General features: G+C 46.3%; 1 protein-coding gene across 1 annotated transcript in view; it reads right to left on the bottom strand.

Moving 5' to 3' along the window:
* Window positions 1-392: 392 nt before the first annotated feature.
* The window catches only part of LMBR1L (limb development membrane protein 1 like), a 35,741-nt gene continuing 18,662 nt past the window's right edge, over window positions 393-17,471 (bottom strand). The window contains exons 5-18 of the mRNA XM_033135886.1: window positions 16,576-16,715; window positions 15,903-16,006; window positions 15,680-15,806; window positions 13,511-13,579; window positions 10,460-10,524; window positions 9,462-9,537; window positions 9,192-9,275; window positions 8,710-8,786; window positions 7,016-7,093; window positions 6,212-6,285; window positions 5,283-5,373; window positions 3,977-4,043; window positions 2,768-2,929; window positions 393-1,195 (exon numbers count right to left, since the gene is read on the bottom strand). Of these exons, the coding sequence (XP_032991777.1) occupies window positions 1,137-1,195; window positions 2,768-2,929; window positions 3,977-4,043; window positions 5,283-5,373; window positions 6,212-6,285; window positions 7,016-7,093; window positions 8,710-8,786; window positions 9,192-9,275; window positions 9,462-9,537; window positions 10,460-10,524; window positions 13,511-13,579; window positions 15,680-15,806; window positions 15,903-16,006; window positions 16,576-16,715 (1,273 nt within the window). The 3' untranslated portion in view covers window positions 393-1,136. The remainder of the gene's footprint in view (window positions 1,196-2,767; window positions 2,930-3,976; window positions 4,044-5,282; window positions 5,374-6,211; window positions 6,286-7,015; window positions 7,094-8,709; window positions 8,787-9,191; window positions 9,276-9,461; window positions 9,538-10,459; window positions 10,525-13,510; window positions 13,580-15,679; window positions 15,807-15,902; window positions 16,007-16,575; window positions 16,716-17,471) is intronic.

Below are 17,471 nucleotides of genomic sequence, written 5' to 3'. Positions count from 1 at the left end.
CTGCCCTTGAAGGGAATTGGATTGCATGAAGCAAGGCATGGGGGTCACAGGGCAAGAAAAGAGCTGCGTCAGTGTTCTTGAGGTCTGTTCTTAATTTCGGAAAAGGTCAAACTCTGCAACCGCCTCTCAATGGTCCAAGAGTTGGAAGGGTGGCCATTGTGGCAAGTTCTCCCTCCTTGCTGGGCAAGGGCACTCTCTGTAGCCTGCTTCCCCTTACACAGTTTCCATTTGGGGGGAGAAACGGAAAGGAAACTTATTAGATGTGTCCACCATTACTTTGAGGCGACAACCCAGTGTTATGGACAAGGGAAGCTTACATGTTGCAGGGCAAATTTTAAAGAACACGAAGCGCTCGCTCGCTCGCTCGCATACACACAGACACACACATAAAATAGTCTCTCACAGAGATGGCTGCTGAACAGAAAGCCATGGATAGATGGCTCAATAGCGCCAGCTTATATTGCACTTGAGTGAGGTATGTAAACAATGGAACGGAGTTCGATCTACTACACAGAACTGGCTCAGAATTCCTAACTGGAAACGTTTTCGGCCCTACGGTCTAGTGAGAGGCCACCATGGGCATGAGGTTTAAGACAATGTCAAATGTAAACAAGGGAGAGAGGGAGCAAGAGCAGGAATCTGCAGCACCCCTGTGGGGGCAAGGGACTTTCCCCCACAGTCTCTCTCTCCCGCGTTGCTCCCTAACAATGCCCCGGGGCCAATTCTACATCGATCTCTCTCTTAGACAGTCCCAAGGCTTCTTTCTCCACAACCAATTCACACTGCCCCAGTTCCAAAGTCACAGTGTGAGCTACTGAGATGTTCCCTCAGCTGGCAGGAACAGGGACCTCAGAGAGGATGGTGAGGTCTCAAGAGAATTCAAGTCTATCGCCCTCCTCGGGCTTCTGGGAAACAGGGAGGAGAGGCTGAAAATGCCACCTTCCCTCCTTTCCGACAAGTCATTGGTCAAAATGAAGGCAGGGCAAAGGCAGCTCTCTGCCCTGCCCTCGTCTGCTGCAGTCCGATGGCTCAGAAGACAAGCAACAATCACGACGTCAAGGTAAGGATGTCCCGGCAGTGGCTCACAGGCAAGGTGGGCGGCCTTGCCAGGCTTGGTTCAGGCACAAACACTGATCCTAGCTGAGCTTGCACGGCTGATGGGATCGAGTCACAGGTAGAGGCAGCTTGTGGAGGCCTGGAGAGAAAGAAAGGAGGAGGAGGAGATTATGGATTAAAAGCCGAAGCCTGTAGTCTCTCATCCCAATACCCAGGCAGGAAGAAGACCAACTGAACAAGTTGTTCTGTCGTTGCAATTTTATTACAGTGCTACCTTGGTTCTCAAACGCCTTGGTTCCCAAATACCGAAAACCCGGAAGTACGTAAGTGTTCCGGTTTCCGAATGTTTTTCGGAAGCCGAACATCCGATGCAGCTGTCGGCTATTGTTTCCGGGGCGCCTGCACCAATCAGAAGCTGCGCCTTGGTTTTTGAGCATTACGGAGGTCAAACAGACTTCCGGAACGGATTAAGTTTGGCACTTTTGTTTTTGCTATTTATTTTGCATTTTTGTTTTTGAGGCTTTTTCGGTTCATTTGTTTTTGTGACTGTGTGGAACCCAGTTCAGCTACTGACTGATTGCGTGACTGCAGAAATGGATAAAAGTCCCCCCCCCTCATCCAAACAATGACTATCATCAGTGCAGGTAAGAATTTTTTTTTTTTAATCATCTACAATGCGGTCTTATTTATTTCATAGGACATTGATTATTGCTTTCATTGTATGGACCAATGGTCTCGTTAGATAGTAAAATTCATGTTAAATAGCTGTTTTAGGGGTTGTTTTTAAAAGTCTGGAACGGATTAATCTGTTTTGCATTACTTTCCTTTAAAAAATTTTTTTATTGAATTTTACTTATTTTTATCATCATTACATCATTCACGTAACAGAAAACAAAAAGAATGTTTTGCATTACTTTCCATGGGAAAGCACGCCTTGGTTTTGGAACGGACTTCCGGAACGGATTAAGTTTGAGAACCAAAGTACCACTGTATTTGTTGCAAGCCTTTCCAACCGTGTGGGTGGAAAGGGGCTGATAAGAATAGTAAATAAAATGAACACACACAGAGCAAGCCTGCCCAGACAGGAAATGAACTGGGGGTGGGGAGGGGGAGTTTCCTCACATGCAAAACAGTTGTTCCATAGGCAGAAAAGTTTTCCAGGCTTGTCAACCGACAACCCTAGGTAGGTTCAGAATGCTCCAAGCAACCCCCAGGGCCCACCACACTTCGGCCTGGTTCGTGAATCAGGTAAGCCAAATTATGGCCTAGCATCTTGTCCAAACCAAGACTGGCAGTTTAGCTGCCTCAGATAAACCACAGGGGAAAACCTTGGTTCCAGCTCATGGTTAGCTTGGAGAGAGCTGAACTTACAAAGCTGGGTTCAGATGATGTGCTAAGCCAAGCCAAAGCACAGCAAAGCGGCATGACTGAAGAATAGCAAGTGGCTCTCCTCTTCCCAAGCCCATGCGTTTGCACCAAGCCATGGTTTAGCTTAGCACGACATGGAAACTAGGTTATAGTCAACCTCCACAGAAGGAAGCCGCAACCCTAATGGGACCACATCTTATGCTCTTTCCCTTCTACCCAGGACATGGTGGTCCCTTTGTTGCTGATCAGACTACTTAACAGTTGTCTTTTCCAAAATCGCTGTAACAAATAGAGGAGAGTTTGAAGCGGGGGAGGGGGGCAGGGACGGGACACCAGCACTTACCAAATGCCCTGATGAGTTCAGCTTGCACAGCCCAGGTGAATTTTTTCACCAGGCAAAGAGTTGTGAGGCCAGCAAAGAGCATGTTGTAGAGAAAGACAATGTAGAAGTTTCCTAGCCAGTTAAACCTCCCAAAGTCGCCAAGCAGGTCAAACCTCGTGATTCCTGAGATGGAGAAAAAATAAATAAATAAATAAATAAATAAATAAATAAATAAATAAATAAATAAATAATGCTGGCCATGCAGCACACACTTGAATCTTCAAGGTCATCTGCAATATTTTAAAGATCTGTGATTAATTGTACTATCTACTGATTTATGCTCCTTGCAAGAGTTTTCTGAACATTGTACAGAGGGCGACCATTTTGCATGGGGTTTCCGTTCCTGGCCCTTGCACATGTCAGTAGATTGAGTATAAGCGTGCCCCTTTCTGCCCTCTTCTGGGTCCAAAAGGCAGTACACTACCCTCTTTGAAGCTACATAAACTTTGCAGGGGACAGGCCTCCTCCCAGAGGATCAGTGGAAGCAAAATAGTGCCAATAAAGCAAATGAATACACAAATACAGTGGTACCCTGGTTCTCAAACGCCTTGGAACCCAAACATTGCAAACCCGGAAGTAAGTGTTCCGGTTTGCAAACCTTTTTCGGAAGCTGAATGTGCTCTGTTTTGAGTGTTACGCTGTGGTCTGTCTGTTTTTGCGATTTATTTTGCGTTGGTTTTTTTTGCGGCTTTTCCATTTTGCTTTTGTGATTGTGTGGAACTCAGTTCAGCTACTGATTGATTGATTGATTGATTGTGTGACTGCAGTACATTGTTTATCGCTTTCATTTCATGGTCTTGTTAAATAGTAAAATTCATGTTAAATGCCTGTTTTAGGGGTTTGCTTTTAATAGTCTGGAATGGATTAATCCATTTTGCATTCCTTTCTATGGGAAAGCGTGCCTTGGTTTTGGAACGCTTTGGTTTTGGAACGGACTTCCGGAACAGATTAAGTTTGAGAACCAAGGTACCACTGTATGCGTAGCCCGTATTACTTATCAAACTCAAAAAAATTGGTTTGTGGTTGTTGTTGTTTTTTCCTTGAGCTGGGTGTATTTGTTTTGAAAACCCACAGCCCTGCCTATATGGGAGTTTTTCAACAGTGAGGATGAATTTTACTGATGCGCTCTTAAGAAGATGAGGAGGACAGAGTGAAGTAGGCAAAACTCACCCAAAGTCCGAGACAAAACTGGGAGGGCAGAGCTCAACACCAACAACGAGACACAGTTTCCGATTATCTGCAAGGAGAAGCATCTTGAAATAAACATCGCTCAGAGGCAGGGCATGCAGAGAGAAGTTCCCAGGTTCAAGTCATGGCATCTCGAGGGGAGGGACCCCAGCCCTGCAACCCTGGAGAGCCGTCTGCCAATCAGAGTAGAGAATCCTGAGCTCCCAGCATCCATTCCAATGACACTAGAAACTCACATGACTTTTGACTGGAGACTAGCAAGGAGGTAGCGTCATAGCCACAATTATTCCCCACTCCTCAAAGAGGAGGTCCTGTGCCTTAGCTCTTATGGGTGCGAGCTGTAACTCGCTCAGCCGCCCCCCCCCCACTGCCTCTCTGCAATTCACAAGTCTTACTCACAGTCAGATTAAATCAAATAAACAAGGAATATTCGGTGTTATGTTGGAGGGGATTGCCAGGAAACAGGGAACTATGTTCACATGTGATGGGGGTGTAAATATGTACAATTTTCCTGGCAAAGGGTGTTTAAGGAGATAGCAGAAATCACTGGGTGAAAGCTGGCCCAAAGTCCATTATTATCCATTTACGACGATAATTTACAATGCCGTGGAAGGTTTGCAGGCTATGAAGGACTTGCTCACAAATTTATTGACAGCTGCACGAATTATTATAGCTAGGAAGCGGAAGGGGCAAGCAGAATCTGAAATGGAAGAATGGTATAAGGAGGCGTGGGATATAGCTATTAATGATAAATTAACAAGCGCCATTAAGGTAAGGCAGGGAATATGCAGGAGAAATGATTCTGAGGAGATATGGAGGGTGTTTGCAGAATGAGTACTGTTAAAACGGAAAGGGGTCAAACCATCGCAAGAGGTGTTGAAATTTTGGGAGGCTGGATAGCTACAATGGAATGGTCTCGGTGGTGGGGTGCACATTTTTATTCTTATTTATTTATGATTATTACTTTGTCAAAATAAAATTAAAAAATAAAAATAAAGGCAGAGAACGAACCATTAAAAAAACCCCACCAAGTCCTACTCGTTAGCAGCCTCTCTGACTCCCAATTTCTTTGAGATTTCCTGGCCCCGCTCCTGCTTTCAGATCAGGAGCTCCCATTATTAACATGCTGTAAATGATCCCCCCTCTCCCAGCAGCTGAGATATCATAACGGTTTTTGTCTTCCTGCTTTTTCCCAGCCGAGTGGCTCAGCCAATGGGTTAGCCAGGGATGTCACCAGTGACAGTGGCGTCGATTAAAACAAAACAAAACAGCTAGATATATACAGTACCTTGGTCATGGCTGTGTCGTGTTGCTCAGGCAGCAGTTTGGTAAACAGTGGGGAGCTGTAGAATCCCACCACGGAGGAAATCATTAGGTAGCTAATACAGCAAAGGGTTAAGGAAGAACGATGGAGAAACTGTCGTCACCAAGGAGAGGCTGGGAAGCAGGACTTCCGAAGAGAAGCATGTGTAAAGGGTAAAGGTAAAGGGACCCCTGACCATTAGGTCCAGTTGCAGACGACTCTGGGGTTGCAGCTCTCATCTCGCTTTACTGGCCGAGGGAGCTGGCGTACAGCTTCCAGGTCATGTGGCCAGCATGACTAAGCCGCTTCTGGCGAACCAGAGCAACGCTCAGAAATGCGGTTTAACTTCCTGCCTGAGTGGTACCTATTTATCTACTTGCACTTTGCCGTGCTTTCGAACTGCTAGGTTGGCAGGAGCTGGGACTGAACAACGGGAGCTCACCCCGTCGCGGGGATTCGAACCACCAGCCTTCTGATCGGCAAGCCCTAGGATCTGTGGTTTAGACGACAGCGTCATCTGTGTCCGCTGAAGCATGTGTGCACACACACAAATCATGCACAGAGAAACAAATCTTTCGCTTCCCCCCTTTCCACAGAAGTAAGGCTCAGAACAGGAATCCTACTGTGATGCTCAGGTAATGAGTCTTCAGGGCAAGGAAGGTCTTGCCCTGCCAGAGTTTGACGATCACGGCAGGTAGCTAAAGTTGTGCTGCATTACGATGAAAAAGTAGGACAGGCCAGGGCAGATTAACCTTAGGACATAGTTGCACGTTTTGGCTGACGAGGAGATGATTAAGAGAAATCAGCAATGGAGAAGCAACTTTTTTTGATGGTGAAACCCTCCTGGCAATCGTCGTCTCGCAAAGTAACGGTGCAGAAGGGAAATTCCAAAACGGACAAACTGCAAAGGATACAATATGAGGATCACCTGCATGGCTGCCCCAAAAGAGCCAAAGACAGAGAAAGAAACTTTCCCCAATGGTGCATCCTGGGAAGGGAGAGACAAAAGGAGAAGTGTGTGATTAGGTTCCTTTGAGGAGGGAGGAGCTGAATAAAACAATATGCTTTCTGCAAGTTAGACTTATCTTGGTGCAGTGTACCCATCAGGCTAGACCAGTGTTAGAAACTGAGATATGAAAGCTAGGAGCTAAATGGCACCTTAAACCGAGGTTATGGGTGCAACAACGGAATGTCTGGGTGCACTTTTTTATAACAGGAATACAAAGCTGAAAATGAATGAACTGCAGCTAAAATATTATGTTTATTTTCCGCATGGTCTAGTCTTTCCCCTGCCCACCCCCCTAATATTATTAAGAGGATCTCTTCTCCAGTCTTCAGAGAGTAGCTGGAAGTGGGGAGGCAGAAAAAGGCCCTCCTTTCCTTCCACTCTGTAGTTTTAATTTGTAATCTTAAGCGCATTACTACGCCCAGAGCTCAGAAACTGCTCGCGCTAATGAAATACCCTGTCGTAAGATGCGCCTAGAACAATGGGACTTCAGAACACTGGTCTAGACGCATGCAAGGTAGGCATTTCAATGGCTAAGCCTCTTGAACCTTTGGATTTAATCTATGTCTTGCAAGTGAAAAAGTAGCTTAGAGAAATTAAGCAACTTGACAGGGTGAGACAAGAAGCCTGAGCCATGAAGAGAGTGGCTGGAGAAAGCTCCAGTACAAAAGATGGCTTAAGGAGACTCTGGCAAAAGGATAATTTCTCTCACCTGGATCCCTCGAGGCATGGCCGCATCGTCCAACAGCAGCTCCAAGACATGAAAACAGACAACCAGAACAGAGATGCCCTGGAAAAGATGGCAGGAAGGGGGAAGATATCAATATAAGGTAAAGGTAAACGACACCTGGACGGTTAAGTCCAGTCAAAGGCGACTATGGGGTGAAGCGCTCATCTCGCTTTCAGGCCAAGGGAGCCGGCATTTGTCCGCAGACAGCTTTCCGGGTCATGTGGCCAGCATGACTAAACCGCTTCTGGCGCAACGGAACACCAGGATGGAAACCAGAGCGCACGGAAACGGTACCTGCCACAACGGTACCTATTTATCTACTTGCGCTGGTGTGCTTTCGAACTGCTAGGTTGGGAAGAGCTGGGACAGAGCAACGGGAGCTCGCCCTGCACGGGGATTCGAACCTCCGTCCTTCTGATCGGCAAGTCCAAGAGGCCCAGTGGCTTAGACCACAGCACCACCCACGTCCCTATCAATATAGCACCAGCATAAGAACCTAAGACGAGCCTGATGGATCAGTGGCCCAACTCTCCTGCTCTCAAAATGGCCAGCCAAAAACATACAGGGAGCCTGCAGGCAGGATCCGAGCGCAACAGCACTCTTCCCTCCTGCAGCTTCCAGCAGCAGGTATTCAGAGGCAGGCTGCCTCCAACAGGGAAAGCATCCGTGGTTTGGGCCTTTAAAAAAGGACAGAGCAACATACAGAAATGCCCTGGTGCTCCCTTCCAGGCGTCTTTTAACACATATTGTCAAAGCAAAGGAGCTTCCCATAAATATGAGGAAGCCACTAAAAGTGCAGGGAAAGGACAGTATCCTTTCTGGGACATTCACATACTCGCCTGCAGAATCAGTAAACGAAAAGCTTGGCTCCCAGTAGCAAGAGGCTCCGCTGACGGACACAAACTCCCCTCCACCCATTGCCAAGCCTCTAGGGTTCGGCACTTTCGCTCACAGACATGAGGGAGCCACCTCTGCCTGTCGAGCTACGAGCCTGCTTCCCAGCCTCGGAGCTGCAGAGACCAAGTGGGATGGCACAGAAATTCCCACTCCAGCTAAATTCTCCAAGAAGAGAGGGGAGAAGACTGGGAGTGGGCCTGGCCAGGCCTCTGCGGAGCTTGACTAAGGCCTGGGGCTGGGAGTCTTGTTAGAATAAAGTTATAAACTGAAACAGTGTAAGTCCGACAGGCCCGTAGCAGCGACCCCCTGGCAAGCTTAGCCCTCCGAGGCCCAGGGCAAATGTAAACGGCTGCCCCCAGCCTCTGCAGGGGCCTGGTTACCATGGACCTGGGGCGATCAGAGCACCTTGGCGGCACAGGAACGCCCAGTGGGGCACAATTTCCTTCTCTGGAGAGGCGCAAAGCAGGTGAGGGCCTTTGCCCAGCCACTGCTTAGGCTGCAGCACCAATCAAGCTGCGTCAGTCAATTGCCGTTTTGTTGGCTTGGCCCTTCAGGCCAGTCCAAAATGGCAGGCTGTTGTTGAATGCGTTCCCAGAATCCTCTGCAACGCGCAGGGGGGCCGCTTGGCAGCAAACAGAGGTCACAAAGCGAAGGCTGCTGTTTTCTGACATTCATTTTTTCTGACTCAAGAGACGGCGATCGGCTATGATGTTGTCATTTAAAGGCTTTTTTTTTTTAAAACCAGACTTGCCAACCCCAGTTCCAGACCCAACATTTACCGTCAGAGATAACAAAGAAAGCATGGCCAGTGGGTATCCCAAGTTCCTTTGCCAAGCAGATGCTTTGCGGCGTGTTTCTGCGAAAACAAAACACAAAATGGGGAGTTGAATGGCTGGACATTGCCCCAGCCAAATTCTCTGACCCTCATCACACAGGTAATTAAATGCAGAACATCCTAGGGCTGGGCTGGTTCCTTTAAAGCTATGCTGGTGTGGATTTGCTTGATCTGCATAATCGATCCAACCACCGCTTCATTCTTCCTTGGGGGAAAAACTGGATTTGTTTTTTTTTAAAAAAAAAAAAAAAACCCTGCAAACTACATACAGAGACTGGGTGATAGGAATCATGGCGGTCGTTTAATAATGTGGACAACAATCTAAGGATGCTTGATCCCATATCCCACAACTGTCCAGTGATAAATTAGATACATGGGGAATATTTAAGATACAGAGCTCCTGCCTTTGCCCTGCTTTGCTCTTACCCAGAGTTATCCTGTGTGCGTGAATTGCTAGGTATTGTTGCCTCAGCACTTCCATATCAAAGTTGAGCCAGCAGGATGTTTTCCCTGTGCAATGCAAAGACAATTAAATATATATATTTAGATAATATCTACACCAATACTCAGAGAAAGAACCACTTTTATCAGCCACCATGCCCACATCTAGCAGCCTTACTTTCAGGGCATTAACCAAATCAGGTGCCAAATCAGCCATTTCCGGCCAGCTTTGTGCCACCTCGGCTGGGCACTTACCAGAGTGGATCTTACGCGAAATGGCAGCTTCCTCAAATCCTGTACAGTTCAGTTGCTCGTCTAAATCCTCCAGCAGCTACAGAGAAAGAGGAAAACGTACATGAGAGAAACGAGGCAGTCAAGAACACTAACAGCCCTACCCGCTGGATGAACGACAGGTATACCAGGCCAAGGCACGCACGCACGCACACACACCTGCCACCCAGGCAAGGCAGAGGTGTTAAGGACATATTCTAGGCAGGTAAAAGCACTTGAGGGGGGGTAGAGCAGGGTCTGTGAGGGGCAGCGCTGTGGGGTTTCAGCACTCATCTCGCTTTTCAGGCCGAGGGAGCCGGCGTTTGTCCACAGACAGCTTTCTGGGTCATGTGGCCAGCATGACTAAACCACTTCTGGTGCAACAGGACACTGTGACGGAAATCAGAGTGTGCAGAAACGCCGTTTACCTCCCTGCTGCAGTGGTACCTATTTATCTACTTGCACTGGCGTGCTTTCAAACTGCTAGGTTGGCAGGAGCTGTGAAAATCTAGATAAGCTGTCTTTGTTAGTTATATTCTGTGTAAATTATGGATTTAGTTTGGTATAAACTGTATAACTAATGGCTTCACGAAAGGGTATAATGTATATAAGAACTTATAAGTATTATAAGATTTAGTTCTAACGTAGGATTTCTTAACATTCCAGCTGACGAAGAATTAGCGAAACAGGGCCTTGTCCTGGAATTTATTTCAACTGGAATTTGTTTCAATACTATAATAATAAAACTGTTTGAAGACTTTAAAATGGATCTCCCGCCTGGCCAGAGTTCTTGGATTCTTTATTTTTTACTTCAGGAGCTGGGACAGAGCAACGAGAGCTCACCCCGTCACAGGGATTCAAAACCGCCGACCTTCTGATCGGCAAGCCTAAGAGGCCCAGCGGTTTAGACCAGAGCGCCACCCGCGTCCCTTCTACTTTTGTACTAGGCCTGGCAAGTCCAAAAAAGCCTCTCCTGCTCTTACCCTGGGCTTCACCAGCAGTGTCCCTGTGACGGTGAACATCCGTGACAGGCCAAAGGGGGTGCACACTGTGGAGGGAGAGAAAGAAGAAGAAGAAAACAGTTGTGAACAGCAGCGCCAGCATGTAATTCCATCATGGCCCCTCCTGCCAGGAGGTGGCACCATTCTCCAAGTTCAAGGGCCGGCAAGGCTCAAAGAGGAGGGAAAGCAGGCCTCCGCAGGGTCAGACACACAGAGAACATCTCTTGGAAACTGTTGGAACTCTGGGGATCCAGCTGGCCTCAAAAAAACCTGTACTTAAAAGTCTCCTCATTCCGCAGTGCAACAAAATCTCTGGCCTGGGGCTCTTTGCAGAGATGCCGTCATCCCTGTCTAACATTTATTAGGTTCTTGGTTTTGTTTTGTTTGGAACCAACGAAGAACAAGCTCCAGGAAGCTTCAAAAACACTCTCTGAGTTGCAAGGCAAACCCTCCAGCAGAAAGCAATGGGTGTTTATAAGACCCTCCTTGGAATATAGATTCTCCCAGTATGTTTCCCCCCCTTTTCTGTGGGTACTCCCCCCCCCCCAAAATGTTAAAAGTGTGGCACTGACTGTAACAACTTCATGGTGAGAAACCAACATTTTTTTCTTCTTTAAAAAAAAAGCAGCACTGTTTTTTCCCCCCAATCAGGACAACACCCAAAGCCAGAGAGCAATAATTTTGCTCAAGGGAAAATAGTCATTTCCTACTTCCGCCACAAAGCTATTCGGCAAGCATTTCTATCCCTCTGTTTCACAGGCAGAGAAATACACATGCAAAAAAAAAAAAAGGTAGCCTGGGTCAAGAATTGCCACCAATGTTCTGACAAAATACAGGATAGGGTGGGCTAGGGCAGTTGGAGGAATGATTCCCCCTCCCCCCCAAAAAACTGGTGCTGAAATGACTTCAAAGCAATCTATTACAATCTATTGCAGCCTAATAAGATGCCACCTCTGGAATTTGTCACACACACACATGCACACACACACACATACACATGAATTTGTAGACGTGTCTGTGCTTGGCTACCAAGAGCTTACCATATTTTTCGCTCCATAGGGAGCACCTCGTTTTTAGAGGAGGAAACAAGAAAAAAAAATATTTTTCTGGTTTTCCTCCTCTAAAAGCCCTGTTTTTTTTTTGAGGATCAGCTAAAAGTTTTGCAGCTTTTTTTGCAAAGGGAGAAGCCCTGGTTTTTTTGAGGATCAGCTAAAAGTTTTGCAGCTCTTTTTGCAAAGGGGGAAAAGCAAAACTCCTTTTGCAAAGGGGGAAAAGCAAAGAGGAAAAGCCCCATTTTTTATGGGGTTTAACTCACATTTCTGCAGCTTCTGAAGGAAAGGGAGCCATTTCTACAGTTTCCAGACAGATAATCTAATCAGCCAGTCACATGTCGCTGGGGAAACAAACAACCTTCCCCTGCAGCACATTCAACAATGGAGGGCGGGGCTGAAAGGGAGCCAGGACTCTTATCTCTCGCTGATCAGCTGCTGAGCGGGGTCCTTTCAACACCCCTTTTTCTCTTTGTAAAATAAAAAGCACTATCTGCTTTTGGCCCCTGGGCAATTCGGCTCCAGGGACCACCATTTGCTCCATAAGACGCACAGATATTTCCCCTTACTTTTTAGGAGGAAAAAAGTGCGTCTTATGGAGCGAAAAGTACGGTAAATATATGACCTTTTACACACCCTTTTTCAAACATATGGATTTGGAGGGGAGCCCTAACTTGGCAGAGAGAGAGAGAGAGAGAGAAATGATATATAATAAATTGAAAAGGATGTTCAAAATAACCTTCACAGTGGTACCCCGGGTTACGCACCCCCCGTGTTGCGGGCGTTCAAGTTGCGAACGCCCGCAACCTGCAAGTGTTTCTGGAGCATGTGCGACCCCCCGGATGCACAGAAGCATTCGGCACACTTCGTGCATGCGCAGAAGCGCTCAAATCGCGCTTCTTCCGGGGTTTTTTTTTGTGCGTTCGTGATATGCACGCCCGCGTTACGTACCGCGACCCAGAACGGATCACGTACGTAACCCGGGTTTTCACTGTATTTTTAAAAATCCCAGAAGCTTTTCTTTTGGGAATTATAGGGACAGAACTACCTAAACCGTATAGAAATTTATTTATGTATGCTACTACAACAACAATAATGCTATTTGCCCCAAAGCGGAAAGAAGCAGGAGTCCCAGTAAAGGAAGAATGGATACAAAAACTTAGGGAATATGCAGAAATGGCGAAACTTACCGGAAGAATAAGAAATCAAGATAACTAAACTTTTTTAAAATAAAAGAATGGAAATGGTTTATTGAATATTTTCAGATAAATCGTAAACAAATAAAAACACTAGCAGGATTATTGTAATAACCTGCAGTATATATTTACAGTAGATAGTTAAATGAGCAAGTTAAATGAACTTGGATATGCAGAAGTTATTAAAAAATAAATTCAAGGAAGCGCAGAAAAGGGGGAAGGAAGTCAAATTTTGATATGTTAAATTGATTGTAAAACTAATGAAACGTATAAATTTGAAAAGTATAAGAAAGAAAGAAAGAAAGAAAGAAAGAAAGAAAGAAAGAAAGAACTGGAAAAATGCAGGAAAAAACTGTATCAATACAAGATGTGCCATTTTACACTGAAATACGGGACAATCCTGTATTATACAGGACAGGTAGCAACCCTAGGGCTAGGGGATGGCTCTAGGGTTTCAGACAGGTGCTCACCTAGTCCTACCTGGAGATTTTGGGTATTAAACCTGGAATCATCTGCATGAAACGAAGACAGCTCAGTGGTAGAGCAGCTGTCTCCCCTCTCTTTACAAAAGATCACATATACACACACCCCTTTTTAATGCAAACAAAGTTCAGAATAAGTTGTTATCCAACAGATCCTGTGGAGCTGGCAATTCAACCCCAGGACCCCTCTCTAACCTTCTGGATCGGATCTGTGCTCCTGACACTGAGTTCTCCTTCCTCCCCGCAGCATCCCAATAGTAGCAATAATAACGATGCATTAAAAAAGACAAAAACCAACCAACTTACACAAGAGCAGCAACACACCGAACAGGGAGATGCACGAGTAGAGGTAGGGGAGGTAGTATTCCCACAGATCTGCAGAAAGAAAGGCAGTCAATGTGCGGTTTGGGCAAATAAAACAGGCCACCTGGGGGCAGTGCTCCAGCTCACAGAAAACTCCATTTGCCTCACCTGCCCAACACCTAACAGCTTGTGAAACATCAGCTGGTGCAGAATTCAGCGGCCAGGTTGCTCACCGGAGCAAGACGGTTTGAGGATATTACACCGATCCTGGTTCGACTGCACTGGCTACCAATGAGTTTCCGGGCCCAATTCAAAGTGCTGGTTTTGACCTATAAAGCCTTAAACGGCTCAGGACTCCAATACCTCAAGGACCGCCTCTTTCCATATGAACCTACCCGGACCCTGAGATCATCTTCTGGGGCCCTTCTGTGTGTGCCTCACCCATGTGAGGTCCAGAGGGTGGCAACACGAGAACGGGCCTTCTTTACAGTGGCCCCCCATCTGTGGAATGCGCTCCCCAGGGAAGTTCGCCTGCTGCCTTCATTATACACCTTTAGGCGCCAGGCAAAAACGTTCCTTTTTAACCAGGCCTTGGGTTGATCCGATTTACATGCCCTTTTAAAATGTGGTGGGGGGGGGGGTTTTGGGCAGGGGGGCTATTGGGTTGTTGTTTTATTTTTATTAGGCATTTTTTGGCTTTATATCTTGATTTTATTCTGTGAACCGCCCTGAGACCCCTGGGAATAGGGCAGTATATAAATTCAATCAATCAATCAAAATAACTAAATAACTAACATCAGATGTGAGCAGGGTGCAGATGCAAAGGAATGATCGGGAACCTAACATGGACTTCCTGGTTGTTCCTTGGCAAGTGACTCTCCCCTTTCGAAGCTGTCTGCTTGCAGGCATGGGCTCCATGGATTCAAACTGCCCTGCAAGCTGACATTCCCCCCCCCCTTTGCAGACAAAAAATGTTGGTGCACAGGGAGTTCTTGGGCAGTATCTCTCTCCACCTGCAAGGGGCAACTTTGATAGAAGGCCGGTCCCGCCCACCTGTCAAAAGGTTTGATGTTTTATTATGGTTTTATGTGCTGTAAGCAAGCCAGAATGGCTGGGGAAACCCAGCCACATGGGCTGAAGAAGAAGAAGAGTTTGGATTTGATATCCCGCTTTATCACTACCCGAAGGCGTCTCAAAGCAGCTAACATTCTCCTTTCCCTTCCTCCCCCACAACAAACACTCTGTGGGGTGAGTGGGGCTGAGAGACTTCAGAGAAGTGTGACTAGCCCAAGGTCACCCAGCAGCTGCATGTGGAGGAGCGGAGACGCGAACCCGGTTCACCAGATTACGAGTCCACCGCTCTTAACCCCTACACCACACTGGCTGGGTATAAATGACAAAATTATTATTATTCACTGGGGTGAATATATACTGGACCCCATTAATTTTGTTTTTAAAAAGGGTTATGTAAGGTATCTAACCATTAGAGATGCAATAAAGACAATGCTTCTCTAAAACATACGTGTTTTTTCCCATTGTCCTATACTGAAAGATTTTTGGCAGAAGGTAACTGAAACCATCAACAGAACTGTACGGAACAACCTTACATTTACAGAGCAAAATATCCTCTTGAATTATATACCCAGCACATGGAACCTTACAAAAGGACAATAGGAGTGGACTCTCCGTGCCCTTACCACAGCAGAAAGACTGATGCTGATGAATTGGAAAAATAAAAATGCGGCTCCCTTCTATTATTGGATTGAAGACTTATACAAACTCGCAACATATGAACAACTTGCTTATAAACGCAGACTTGCCATGGACAAATTCAATGAGATTTGGAATATATTCTTAACAAACATTGTAATAGGTTAAGATCTGGTGAAGTACAATAACAAAGTAAAAGTAAATAAATTCACTGGGGTGGAAGAGAAAGATCTGGCCCATCTGGTCAAAAAGGCTGCCCCCAGTCAAAAAAACCCCATATCTGACCATACTGCTTCCAGTTACTGCTGGCAGTATGCAGACCAGGTGGCTGAGAGTTCAATCTGATGCATATCTAGCCAGCGATATTGACTTACCCTTGCACACAGATGGGTTCTAGTCTCCCTTCCTTGGACACAAACCCTGGGAAAAGCGGAAAGGGAGCTAAGGGACACACAAACTCACCATAGAGACTCTCCCTGCTGGCTGCGTTGTTGTCCAGAATGGCAGATGCGACCCAGACCATTCCCAGCACCAACAGGGTCAGCAGCAGGAGCACCACAAATGTCTCATAGACGCGAGCCATGATCCCCTGGAAAAAGGGGAGGCGACAGGAAAAAAAGGATCAATCGCTGCTTTGAATCTGGGGGAGGAGGAAGGGTGGAGGAGCAGAGGGGGCAGCTGTTACCTTCTTTGATCCTGCAAAACCTTCGGATTCGGTGAAGAAGTAGGCGAAGGGCATGAGGAAGACGAGGGAGAGGTTGGAGAAGAGGAAGACGAGGTTCCAGAGCCCTGGTGGGAATGAAAGAGAAGCCTGATTTAAGCAACGGCAAATCTCTAAGGATATACAGTTCAAGCTTTCCTTCCTTTTTATCTGACCAGTGGTGGATGCCCCACTCCCAACCTTCAGCCTAACCTACCTCACAGGGTTGTTGTGAGAATAAAAATCCTGGAAGGGTGGGATACATGCTTGGGGGTCTCCAGCTGTTTGTTTGTTTTTTACTACAACTCCCATCATCCATAGCTAGCAGGGGTGATGGGAATCATAGTCCAAAACAACAACAACAGCTGGAGACCCAAGTTTGGGAAACCCTGCTGGAAATAAAGAAAAGGTAGCTTGCTTCTTAAAACTTGTCTGAGCTAAACAGGAGTCTCAAGGCTGGGGTGCTCAGAAACCCAATTAATGCCCTGAGAGCCACAGTCATTTTCAGTGTAATGGGAAGTATTCAGCAAATAATTTCCCTGGCTATTGCTGAAGATGCAACTGCTCTCTCTAACTCCCCTATTCGCTCTCTCTTCCCATAGAGCAGCGCACTGAAGACCCAGGCGGTCGAATGTACAAGCCACGGCATGGAGCTCACCGTGGATGAGGGACCCATTGAGCCACTGGATGTAGTAGTTTTGCGGGAAGGTGAGCAGCACTTCGTTGCTGATGATGGAGAAGGGAAGCAGGAGCACAGCTCCTAGAGATACTGCCAAGGTGAAGGTGCACAGCCAGAGTCTGGGGAGCAGAGCAAAGAAGGGGGGGATTAAGACCCATGTCTCACGACTGACAGCTTTCCACCCACCCACCCACCCACTGCCCCCTTTCAAGCTGAAAACATTTCTTCCACACCAGGAATGAAGGTGAGCAGCAGAGAGGCCAAAGACAAGAGGCCAAAGGCTCTCCACAGATAGAGAACCCCCAATATTTAAAAAAATACATACTGTGGAACAGCTATTGCAGGAGTGTCTATGTATGTATGTGTGTATGTATGTATGTATGTATGCATAAAACAAAATAAAATACAGCCCAAGCTGCAGCTTTCCTTGACTACTTATGGGAGTCTGTTGATGAATGCATATGAGTTTAAGGAGACATGTTAACTTAATTCAACAGTGTAAATATGTTTTGATGGATGGAATAATGGAATGGTTTAGTTTATGTAAAATATGCAGGGATTTATGTTATGCAAAATGAACCATGGAAAGAGAAGAAGGGAAGGTCATTGTTATTTTAAGGTTGTTTAAATGAGTATTCCAAATTGTTAAACAGAAAATTTAAGAGAGAGAGAGAGGAGAGAGACATGTTAAGTGCCTTTTTACCCATATAGAAATGTATCTTGTGAATCATCTCCTTAAATGTAGGTGAGACATAGGGCAGAATCTAACTAACACATCCTGTCAACACAAGAATTTTCACTTGAATAACGAAGCTTCCCCCTTCCAATTCCCTGGACCCTCCCCAAATCTGATCTGGAGGGTTGGGGGAACCCCT

Source organism: Lacerta agilis, chromosome 2 (assembly GCF_009819535.1).
Source record: "Lacerta agilis isolate rLacAgi1 chromosome 2, rLacAgi1.pri, whole genome shotgun sequence".
Classification (NCBI taxonomy): Eukaryota; Metazoa; Chordata; class Lepidosauria; order Squamata; family Lacertidae; genus Lacerta; species Lacerta agilis.
The sequence above is the reverse complement of the archived record's forward strand: the minus strand, read 5'-3'. Positions and strand labels throughout refer to the sequence as shown.